The sequence below is a fragment of the Protomyctophum bolini genome (assembly GCF_963924005.1).
Source record: "Protomyctophum bolini genome assembly, chromosome: 8".
Classification (NCBI taxonomy): domain Eukaryota; kingdom Metazoa; phylum Chordata; class Actinopteri; order Myctophiformes; family Myctophidae; genus Protomyctophum; species Protomyctophum bolini.
The window spans coordinates 24995872-25008359 of NC_137869.1; the positions used below are offsets into that span (position 1 = coordinate 24995872).

Here is a 12488-nt window from a genome sequence, read left to right on the forward strand (position 1 = left end):
ATATGTCACATGCTACTGAAAGAATGATGAAATTTGGACTTTTTTTCTTTATATAGGATGTTATGGGTATGGTCACATATTATGCTAATAACTCAATTTCCCCCGGGAGTTGAATTTCAAACTTTTAGTACATGTTATTAGACACCTTTAGAAACACATTGGTGAAGAAAGTTCTTGGTAACGATTTAGTTCCCAGATTGGTCAAATACCTGATAAAATGCCCTTACTATTAGTGATTTTCAACACTCGCTCTCACATAGCTCTGGTGTACCATATAAACGGTACTTTTTCGCCAAAAAGGGATTTTGTTTCCACCGGGAAAAAAATACTTTTAGTTACTCCGCTGCGCCCTCTACCGATATTGCCCAGAGAACTGCCTCATAGAGAATATTTTTCCTCCGGTGAAAAAAATTCCCCTTCTCAAAAAGTACCGTTTATACGTGTGGTGGGGGCTCAGAGTGCGTCCACTAAGGAAAGTAGTCTTTCTATTGACACAACCCGTCAATAGAAACGTTCGTGAGATTTCCACAAAAGAGGAGAGGTTGGTCTGATTTCGATTTGAGATTTAAAACTGAAAGTCCCATAGCCTTACTGCAGGGCAGAATCGAAGCAGTAGAAGGCTATGGACCAGAGCTAGCTCTCACACTGCTCTGCAAAGTGACACAAGTAACAAATCAGGAGTTGTCTAACAACATTAAAGATGGAGTGCCATGATTTTTTCCACCCTAAAACATCCAGCAAAACATGATCATCAGGTCTTATTGTTATATAAGATATATATATATATTTCTTTAAATATAAAATGACTCCAGGGTGTCTAATGAAGTACTGTCCCCTCATAGACACATGAAAAACTAGAAAAATACAAAAATGGTGGCACTCCATCTTTAAGAATGTGGATGATTATGTTTTAGTCTTACCAAGCGGATTGCAAAAGATTGTCTCTGTTTGTTTACAACAGCACATGAAGAACCAGCCATGTGTTCAATTAAACAGGAAAAGGAAATGTTCCTGCTTAAATACTGACAGGAAGTAGAATCACTGGTGGTAGGCTGGACATAAACACTTACAAGGCTCACTGATTGGCCACTTAGGTTGGCAATCACAGAGCCAGGTAATTTTAATCCTTTAAAACCTGTACTTAAAGTTGAAATGGAGTAAGGGTTTGTTTTCTCGTTTTTTGTTTTGTAAGGGGAAAGGAAAGATTGTTTTAAAACAATAAATCACATACAAATATTTTGAGGGAAGGTGAGTTGGAACCTACACTGGACCCAAAATAATAATCTTTGTACTATCCTTCCAACAATCTGTGTATTTATAGTATGTATATTTATAGTCTCAATATACTTTAACTTTCATCTGGATAATTCCTCACTTGTAGGTTCCACGTGAAAGATATGTATGAACTAATGATTGCAGCTGGCTGTGTGACATTGGTTAACTAAGGGCCTGCCCCCTGCACCATATACTTAAGCCTTACTGTGTTGCCCCCTCGGGCTATGACCTGACGAAGATGTAACTTACACATCGAAACGTTGTCACTTTTTACTGTTATAATAAACTAAGGGCCTAAATCGTCTGAGCTGCTCCATTGCTTTCTTGTTCGAATAATAATAACTTCTCAGATTAAATCCTCCACTTGCCTGCTGGACATTATCCCATCCAGAGGTTTTTTGGGTCTGCATCAGGGACCAGGCACTTGACTGGTTCCGCTCCTATCTCACGGATGGTCATTGGGGATGCATCATCTTCTCAGGTCCCCTGTCCTGTCTAGTCTCCCCCAGGGCTCAATTCTGGTTCCATTACTGTTCTCAATTTACATGCTTCCTATGTAGGTCACAAAACGCAAACACAACACCAATTTCCATTGTTATACAGACGGCACACGTATCCCACTTAACCTTACCTGGTGACACAAGTAACATGACCCGAATCCTCACCTGTCTCTCAGAAATCAAATATTGGATGTCCCTGAATTCTCAACTTAATGACATTAAATCCTTCTATTTGGCCCATCCCACATTAAATAATGTAAGGACCTTATTAAATCCTTCTATTTGGCCCATCCCACATTAAATAATGTAAGGACCTTATTAAATCCTTCTATTTGGCCCATCCCACATTAAATAATGTAAGGACCTTATTAAATCCTTCTATTTGGCCCATCCCACATTAAATAATGTAAGGACCTGCAACCTGGGTGTGATGTTTGACTCTGATTTGTCCTGAAGTAACCAAAGTAGTTTCTTTCAACTAAGAAACATTTCTAAAATGAAGTAATTCATCATTTGCAGACCTTAAAACCCCTTCACTCAGGCGACCCAGCCGTGGTTGATCAAATCCCGATTTACGTCCCAGCAGCTACCATCGATCAGTCCATCAGGGAATGAGCAAGGCCACACAATCCGTTGCTCCGGAACTACTCTACCGGGACTGGGAGAACCAAATTCTGGCACGTGGAAGGAATATAGGGCTCTGTGGGTTGACTCCTATCCGGGCCCTTCCTACGTCTCACCAGGTCCACTCCTGCTCTCACCAGGCCCAGGACCTGTGCATTGCACCAGACTCCCAGCACCAGGCACTCCATTCAGGAGTGGTGGATTATAATGGCCCTCCTAAAGGCCTCACCGAGGTGTGTTGGGCTTCCTCCCGACGGAGGACACAGGCTGGGGCTCTAACCCATAATGCTCACCCGGGTGCCGTCTATATAACTTTGTAATGCTAATGTTTGTGTGCAACACTCTTGAAAACAAAGTATTGCTTTGTGGGTTTGAGCTGACAGGTCATTTTTTATGCCAATCAATCAAGTCAACTTAATTCAACATTATATATTTTGCCTACTGAGTGGCAAAAACACGACTTTCTGGCCTTGTCAGCCCATATGTCCAAAAGCAAAAGTCATATCTGATTGCATTAAACAATGTTAAACGACGTTAAACTCACTTTGCCACTCACATGCATGCACAATACCCTTTATAAAGTGTGCGTTGTGCGCATACACACAAACGCACTTATAGATCCAATCCAGGGTGGGGCGTAGACTGAGGAGTGCCATCGTTGTGTAACCCGGTTGGGTATTATATAAGTTCTGGTTTCATATTTACTGGTTGAAAACAAAAGAAAAAAACAAACAAAAGAAATGTATACTCACCTTTTATTTATCTGTAATGTTACTTACCTGTTACTTTAAAGGGTTTTATTTTACTTACCTGAAGGAAGGGAAGGGTGTGTGTGTGTGTGTGTGTGTGTGTGTGTGTGTGTGTGTGTGTGTGTGTGTGTGGTAAAAGTACAAAAAATTGGAAATACAGTATCAGAGAGGAATGAGGAAACCAGTGACATGTTAAAACAGTTTGATGTCAGGTGCCACTGTATGGGAGGAGTTGAGGACAAAGCTATTTAACGGTGCTGATGAGGTGAAATGGATACAAAAATGGCCATCCACAAGCAGCTGTGTGGGATATCTCTCATGCTCGTCCTGCAGCTTAAAGGTAAGAAAAGACAGCAAAAACGGAACAATTATACAACTTTCTTTTGTTACTAGGATGGCCTGCTTAGTTACAATCGTATTTGGCATTTCTTATATAGCCTTTAAGTGATACAGGATAACTATATTGTCATATATATTTTGTTTAATAAAGTTTTTACTTTTAACATGACCAATTACAAAATGAGCATACTTTGCTCTGCCATTGTGAAGCTACTCTAGTCTACTGTATGTTTTTTCAGAATTTGTCTAATGTCTTCCTTAATTTTGAATTTCAGGCTCTTTTCCACAACCGTCTGGTAAGCAGCCATGTGTTTGTTTGTTTTGACATTATGTTTGTTTCATTAAATGTCCTATTTCTGCTTTTAGTTTTTTTCAACCAAGGTTCATGTTTTAGGTTGTTATTAGAGAAACTAAAAGGTGAATGTTAATTTTCTTTCATTTTCAGCTTTCTTTCGTTTTATGGATTTTAGCTCTTTTTGACAGGGGGCGGGGGCATTCGAGCATGGGGCTAAATATGTATTTTTTTACAGAAATGTATGGTGATTTATTTTTGTATTATTTACTATAGTCCTACTAGACCCCAAGAAATTACATCTGGCCACAAAAGATCACAGGATCTATTGAATGTGACAAACTGACATATTGAGCCTATACAGTATACACACATTATAAGCCTTCCCCCAGTAGGCTACCTTCACATTCAGTAGATACTGTGATCTTCTGAATGTTTTAACCTTCTGAAAAAGGGTAAAAGTCAGTATTTTGTGGTCAATAAATGTGATGAATGTCTATTATTGTAATTTGTATACTTTCCTTTTTTTCCCATTCTCATACAATAATAGTAAAAGTTAATCAGATATATTTCCACTCACATTTGTGGATTGATTTTACGTGGTCCGTCTATATAAGAACCGAGGCTACCGCTGTTAAGCCCGAAGTTTTCAAAATAATGTCTTCATCGAATTAAAGGCAGAACAAAAAATAGAAACTAAGACACAGTACAGTATTAATCGAATTGCACCATATGTGAACGTAAATATCAGCTTTTTCTATATGGTATTTGACAGGACCAGTGAGACTAGTGGGTGGCTCGCATCCTTGTGAGGGTCGGGTGGAGATCTTCTATGCGAACGAATGGGGAACGGTGTGTGATGATGCTTGGGACCTCCCAGATGCCCGGGTTGTGTGTCGCAACGTTGGCTGTGGAGAGGCTACAAAAGCCTGGAAAGGGCCCACCTTTGGCCCAGGCACAGGAACAATCCTCATGGACAATCTTAAGTGTAGTGGTGGAGAGGCCTCACTTGGGGAGTGTTCCCATGTATCCATGGATGATCACAACTGTGACCATTCTGAAGACGCTGGCGTCACCTGTTCCGTGCCATGATTTCAGCAGAAACACACCTTCTTTTTAGTTTAATTGCTAAAATATTTACCATTCATGAAAGCCATGCTGCAAAAGTGAGTTCTTTGATGATAGGAATCTTATCAATTATTCAGTCTTTAGATAAAATGACTGAGTCGGCATGGCCCGTGGCTCAGCGGTCCAGGCACCGTGGCTGGTAATCCAGTCTGGCAGTGCAGGGCATAATACCTCTATGGACATTATTTATTGTAGTCTAACTTAATAATGTATTATAGTCATGCTATTTTTAGGGTTGGAAGTGTTTTAAATGGTAGATTTATTTTTAGCTTTAGTCCTCTTGTCCTGTTTTAATGTTCACTTCTGTGGGGCTGACCTACGTACATTTTACTGCATTTTAAAGATACTACTTTTTTAATATGTATGTGACAAATAAAGATTGATTGATTGATTGATTGATTGAACTATAAAATCTGTACTTGCTGTGTGCTGTACCCCTAGGTAGGTTTCATTTGAAACTGCATGAGAAAAAGAATGTGTGTAAATGTATACGGTATGTTTTGTTTTTATCATGTGAGATAATAATTCTGATCGTTTGGCCTCATTCTATTTTGATTGACACTGTTGATGGGACAAGGGCAACAAGAAGAAATCTTAACTGGACACCATAATGGTCCCAAAACAAGAATGTCATAACTGCCAGGTGCAGATCTGTCTGTCTATCTATAATCAGTGTGTGTGCCGCAGCCTCTGCCTCAGCTCACAGCTTCATGTTGCGGCGTTCAGAGTATGGGTTAGAGATAAGCCTAGAGATAAGGCAGCCAATCATGAAAAAGTGTCTACTACGGTCGCTAGTAGGTAGCCAGGATGCTTTCACTCAGGTGTTCTGTTAGCCTCTCCCCTGCCCTACTATTTAGCTGTGTTGCTCATTCCACGATTATACACTCCTTACAAGTTATACCTCGTTGTAAAGGTTACTAATTGACAATAAAGATATATAAATTATACAATACCAATTGGTATTATTTAAGCAGAGAAATAATCGACCAAAGTATAAGTTTCCAAACTTTTTGTTTTATTCACAATTCAAGATTTGTATTAGTTACCTGCTAGATTTACCAAGAGTAGTTATTTGGTTTTGGTTCTTTGACATAATAGTAAATAAACTAGAACTGCACTCTGTCGAGTGCATACTTGCTTGTTGCACACTAGTAGGCCATGAATGGCCTACTAGTGCGCAAGCAGAGCGCGCAAGTACTGTCGACCGCTACAAGCTGTCAAATCTCACTTTTCTCTGTGAAGGACGTTTGAAATGTTGAATTATTAGGTTTAACTATTTGCTACCTGCCTCTACTTGTTCTATGCATGTAAAAAATTACTTTGCATCACTTTTCATGTGTGTGCACCGTCCCAGCATATTCGATGCGTGTGCAAATCACGTAATGATACTTGTGCCTGATACGGCAGTGGTGCCAGATTACATACATGTATACAGTACATAGGAGCATTACCTTTAATCCTCTCGACACTAAAACATATCGTCATTACATCACCATCGAAAACCAATTACACTGTGGCATTGGGTCCTTTAATCCACATCTTTATTACGTCATCATTGAGAGCTAGTTATACCAGCTAGTTATACCAGTTAGTTATACCAGCTAGTTATACCAGCTAGTTATACCAGTTAGTTATACCAGCTAGTTATACCAGCTAGTTATACCAGCTAGTTATACCAGTGCCGGGTGGATTAAAGGAACTGCCTCTATGTATATGTATATGTAATTTGTAAATTGATTAGTGGTATACTGTGGTTACTTTGCGGTGTATGCGGATCAAAATTATGGAATCAACAGGTCAGCCATTATGCCCATACGCACGCACGCACGCCGGTGGCTCAGCGGTAGAGTGGCTGGATGGTAACCGCAAGGTTGCCAGTTCGAACCCTGTGGGCTCCAACCAGAGTTAGTGTCGAAAGTGTCCTTGAGCAAGACACTGGACCCCTGATTGCTCCTGATGTGCTGGTTGGTAGTACCTTGCATGGTTTCCACCGCCATCGGTGTGTGAATGTGTATGTGAATGGGTGAATGTAATGCACAATCTATGTAAAGGTGTGTGAATGTGTGTGTGTGTGTGTGTGTGTGTGTGTGTGTGTGTGTGTGTGTGTGTGTGTGTGAATGGGTGAATGTAATGCACAATCTATGTAAAGTTGTGTGAATGTGTGTGTGTGTGAATGGGTGAATGTAATGCAAGGTGTGTGAATGTGTGTGTGAATGGGTGAATGTAATGCACAATCTATGTAAAGGTGTGTGTGTGTGTGTGTGTGTGGGTGTGTGTGTGTGTGTGTGTGTGTGTGTGTGTGTGTGTGTGTGTGTGTGTGTGAAAGTGAATGGGTGAATGTAATGCAAGGTGTGTGAATGTGTGTGTGAATGAGTGAATGTCATGCACAATCTATGTAAAGGTGTGTGAATGTGTGTGTGTGTGTGTGTGTGTGTGTACGGGGGGGGGGCTTACGTCGATGTCGGTGTTGTTGAGGAGCTGAGAGGAGATGTCCGTACAGTTGTCCCGCTTGGCCGAGGCGGGCATGTCCGCGTCGCTGTACCACTTCCTGCTGGCGCTGTGGGCGTAGGTGGTGGCTGGGGTGGCATGCTGCACCCTGGTGGTGGTCACGATACCAACCGCCTTACCTGGAGGAGAGAGAGAGAGGAGAGGCTTTTCACTGGGACGACGGAGCTATAGAGACAGAGTTACACTTCTTAACACAATGTAAAAACTACCAACGTTTTATGTTATAAATGTTTAGAATGGGTCCCATGCAGCATGTAGAAACTGCCCGATGCTAACTTGCACAATGTTGAGCCAATTTTCATAACACGTGACCCATAGAAGGCAAAATATTCAAATTTTCATCATGCTTTATCTAGCATGTGATGTGTCAAACTAGGGGGTTTTCCATGATGCTGAATCAGCGACGGCGCCAGGGGGGGGCTGGGGGGGGCTTTAGTCCCCCTTGCTGGAGGCTCAGCACCCCCTAAGCACCCCCTGCCCACACACCTAACTGTGATGAAAAATATTCATGGAATAAATAAAATATATGAAAGACAGAATTGACTTACTTTTATATAAATCATTACTATAAAATCATTCTTTTTATTTTTGGAATGCTGAAATCCATATCCTGACTTTTAGTGCCGCTCCGTTCTACCGTTAAGACATGCTCCTGCCCAGCGCACAGTACAGTCAAACAGCCCCCTCCCTCCTGAGCCTTGGAAGCGGAGGGGGGAGTCCTCTCAGCCCGCAGTGGTCACAGCCTCACAGTCACATACGGCAGTGGTTCCCAAAGTGGGGTCCGGGGACCCCCAGGGGTACCTGAGGGAGTTCCAGGGGGGACCCATCTATTTTGTTCATGTTCATAAAGTGCTAAAGCGTTTAAAGCAGTGGTTCCCAAACTTTTTCATGTCAAGGACCCCCAAATGGACACTACTTAGTGTGGACCCCCATTTGAAAAGATATGCCAGGGACCCCCATAAGAGAAGACGTACACATTTAGACGTCTACATTTAGACGTCTACATTTAGACGTCCGTATACATTTAGACGTCTACATTTAGACGTATACATTTAGACAGTGTCCCCCCGAGTGCCTCCCCAGTGTCCCCCCGAGTGCCTCCCCAGTGTCCCCCCGAGTGCCTCCCCAATGCCTCCCCAGTGTGCCCACCGAGTGCCTCCCCAGTGTGCCCCTGAGTGCCTCCCCAGTGTCTCCCCAGTGCCTCCTCAGTGCCTGCCCAGTGTCCCCCCAGTGTCTCCAATAGCAATACAAGAGCAATAATACAATTTTTTTTCTTAATGTATTAATCTTATTAATTAATTAATCAAATTAATTAATTAATCAAAATTGCGGCCTGTGCCCAGGACCATGCCAAAGCTTTTTCCTGCAGGAAACACTGCTTGTGGTTGTAAATATATTGTTATCCGTGTTGCGAGGATGAGGGGGTACCTAAAAATATCTACCCCAAAAGGGGTACCTGGTCCAAAAATGTTTGGGAACATCTGACATACGGCACGCTCAGTACAAGTCTGTCTCGTTGACTCACTGTGACTTCTGTCCCCACGCTGTGTTCTTAACTTCTTTAACAGGTCGCTCGTATTTCTTTATGTAAGATAAAGAATCCGATGAACACGGAGAGCCAAAGAGGACTTGTTGTTGCTGTTCCTCATGTTAGCGATAGCTGCTAAAGCAATCAACAGTAAACACAACCTTGCTAGGCTAGCAAGCTAACGTTGCAACAGGATCGTTGCGGTGTGTGTGTGTGTGTGTGTGTGTGCGTGCGTGCGTGCGTGCGCGGGGGGATTCCGGATATTAAAATAATAATAGTAGTTTGAGTATGCTGGCCATGATGCATTGAATATCTGAATAGAACATTAACTAGAGTTATAAATAAGGAATAGAAACCAAGATGATGTGGTTGACATCATCCATAGTTACTATGTATAATAATAATAATATTATACATAGTAACTATGGATTATAAACCAATAATAATAATAATAGTTGGTTAGAGCACTAAATAATTTGCCAGCCAAGTCTATGGACTTTAAAGTTTGTTTAGGGCACTAAATTGCATAAGACATCATGCCGCATGCGGTCGATATAAATGCATTGGGCACCCCACACTTCACACAAGTGTGATTTTTATTAGAGTAATGTAAATGTTAAATATTAATTTAATCTGTTCCCCTTCAACAGGTGTTAAGACATCAAAGAAAAATGGACGTCTCAGAGCTCATTCATTGTTAATCAGTCAACAACAAAGATGTGTTTTTGATAATGTGGTTATTGTGGAGTCTTGAAGTGTAACAGGCTTACAAAAGGTATATATTATAGGTCAAAAAAAATAAAAAAAATAAATAAGATTTGGAATTACATTCATAAAAAATATCTTGCTTGTCAAGTGCCTTCTGACTGGATGAAATATCTCTTCTAATGATTAGTGGATGATACTTGAGATTCTTACAAGGTCTCCTTCATGTTTGCATTGGGATAGGTCTTCTTGTCCCTTCATCTCTTGAAGCGAGTCTGCTCACATATATGGTTGAATTTCATGGCATGATTCAGCTTCTTCGACTGCGTACGACAGTTCCTCCCCCAGTAACAGTCAGGACGAGATGTTACAGACGCCGGCAGGTCCGATGCAGGGATGTTCTGTCTGTATTTGTAGGCCAGCTCCTTGAAGCATCGCAGGCCACAGGAGAAGCAGACAACGACGTCTGCATTGATGCGATAATCAGACAGATAGAAGGTTCCTTGTTGTAAGCCCTGCAGGGCTTCCTGAAGCATGTCCTTCCAAGACATGCCTCTGGAGGACAGGTAGTTCCGTAGGATCTCAGACTCTTGTTTATTGCTGTTCAGAACACCATCTAGGCATTTGTCCGTTAGATTGAGCTTGTTGAAATGCGCCAGGCAACCTCGGCAGCCAGACCTCTGGCAGCCCCAGTACAGATGACAGAACGGCCGCTGGCACAGCATGCACTGCTGAGCAGGGACCTCCTGCTGGCTGCCGCGTTCACCATGCCGGTCTGGCATTGGCTGGAGGCAGCAGGTGCACATGATGTGGCCGCCCTGGGCAGGACACCTGTACCCCGAAGGACCCGTTACTGCAGGGTCGACCATGGAAGACGTTGAGGGCTCTTCTCCAGCCTCGGGGTCTTGTGTTGCAGGTGTGGGCCGACTGTCCTCCTTCCTGTAGCCAAGACACTGTCTGCATGTTGTCACAAATGTCTGACTGGTGTCTGAGGTGTTACCGTCGCTGTCAGAGAGCTCAGACAGAGAGCTGTGGTCACTAGTGTCATCGTCAGAGAGCTCAGAGATATCCTCCTCCACCCAGCAACTGTCGTCGTCGACGTCTGGGAGCTCAAGAAGGTCTTCAAAGAGGTCTTCAAAGAGGTCGTCAAAGAGCTCGTCGGAGCTCTCGTCAGAGATCTCTTCTGCATCGGAGGGGAAGCGCTCCACCTTCGGCTGCAGCATGTCCCGCGTTATCTTGTTCCTGCCGTCCATGCTCTTCTTGTCCTCCTCGCTGCGACACTTCTCGGGGTGCTGGATGAGGTAGGCCTCCACCAGGTTGTTGAGGATGTGGTTCCTGTTGATCCTCTCCACTGGGCAGCGGCAGGTGGGGCACAGAGCCGAGCGCTCCATCCAGCCCGAGTAGCAGGCTGCACAGAAGGTATGCATGCAGGGCTGCAGGCTGACACAGTCGTATAGCAGGTCCTGACAGATGATACATGTTAGAGATTCCTCCATCTTGTCTGTTTTGGTGCCTCCCACAGGAGGAGCCTTACCCAGCGGGTCCTGAGGGCCTCCCCTGGGTGGACCTGCAGCTTCAGATCTAGACGGGTTTGGAAGGCTCAAATCACAATTGTCGTATTTTGTTTTTTTCTTCTTCCCCTCTGGCTCCTGGGTGCATTTCTCTTTAGTAGGGACACGTTTTTTAGCTTGGCCTGGGGCAAAGGGGTTAGTGTGTAAAACAGGGCCAGCTGCCGCAGGGCAACTCATGTGCTGATGGGTGGAGGAGCTACAGGGCTGGAATACCTCCCGAGTCGGTTGCCTTGGGGTTCCTGGCAGTACTGCTGGCCCCACACAGAGGTTTGGTGATGGATCAATCAAAACACCAGCTGAATTTGGTCCAACACTACCAATATCGTGTGAATCGGTGTGTTCCACTTCAATGGAATGGTAAACATAGGCGACATCTAGTTCTGGCATATTTTTCCTGTACACAAAGTAGATGACATCTCCATTTTGCAGCATGTAGGTCTGCTTCTTCACCACCGTGGACATGTTGATGACAGTGCCATGGGTGCTCATGTCTTCCAGCGATACCTGCCCCGAGCGCTCGTCTTGTATAATCTTGCAGTGATATCCCGAGACCATGTGGTTAGCGGGAAGAGATAGATCACATCTTTTATTCCGACCAACCAGACATTCCTTCTTGATGAGCAACACTTGTGTTTCGGGGGAATCCACTTTCACCAGCTTTCCCCATGGCTGCCCTCTTGCAAGACCTTCCATGTTCGAATATCTCTTCAAATCTGATTCATGTGCAAGACCTTGGTCACCCATTTCCGATCAGTGTCCAATAATCGTTGTACCTCTTGAAAAATGTATTAACTTTGATTTTATAATACAAGTCAATGGGGCTCTGATTGGGAGTAATACGTCATAGTATGCCATAGATATGTCACAGACTGACGTCATAGCTGACAGGCATCACAGGCTGGTCATGTGAAGTCCACATCGGAGCCACCATGTTTCCATGTAGATCCCACCATCCACCGTTCCATTTTTGAGGAGCGCTAGCTCCTCTTACTGTATACCCAGCTTTGTTTGTACCACAGAAATGATTTGATTGGCTGAGCACAAAATGTGATGTATGATGATGATGTATGATGATGTAGCGCCCCACACTGGGTACACACCAGCATTCCGAAGCCTGCTGTCCCTAACCCTAACGGAATGGTGGTGCAGATTGCCACTCTGTTCCCCCCCCCTCACTTACGTCACACGAGTGTGATTTTTAGTTTTACCGCAGTCACATTCATTTCCCATGTCAAGTACAAATGATATGAAGGGGTGTCAGAGTGCAAG

General features: G+C 43.4%; 1 protein-coding gene across 1 annotated transcript; it reads right to left on the bottom strand.

Annotated features, from left to right (window-relative positions):
* Window positions 1–9905: 9905 nt before the first annotated feature.
* On the bottom strand, window positions 9906–11912 carry LOC308320176 (E3 ubiquitin-protein ligase CHFR-like; the record flags this gene model as incomplete). Its single annotated transcript, XM_080770494.1, has 1 exon — window positions 9906–11912. One exon carries the CDS (start codon window positions 11910–11912, stop codon window positions 9906–9908), a length of 2007 nt encoding a protein of 668 aa, XP_080626620.1.
* Window positions 11913–12488: the final 576 nt, after the last annotated feature.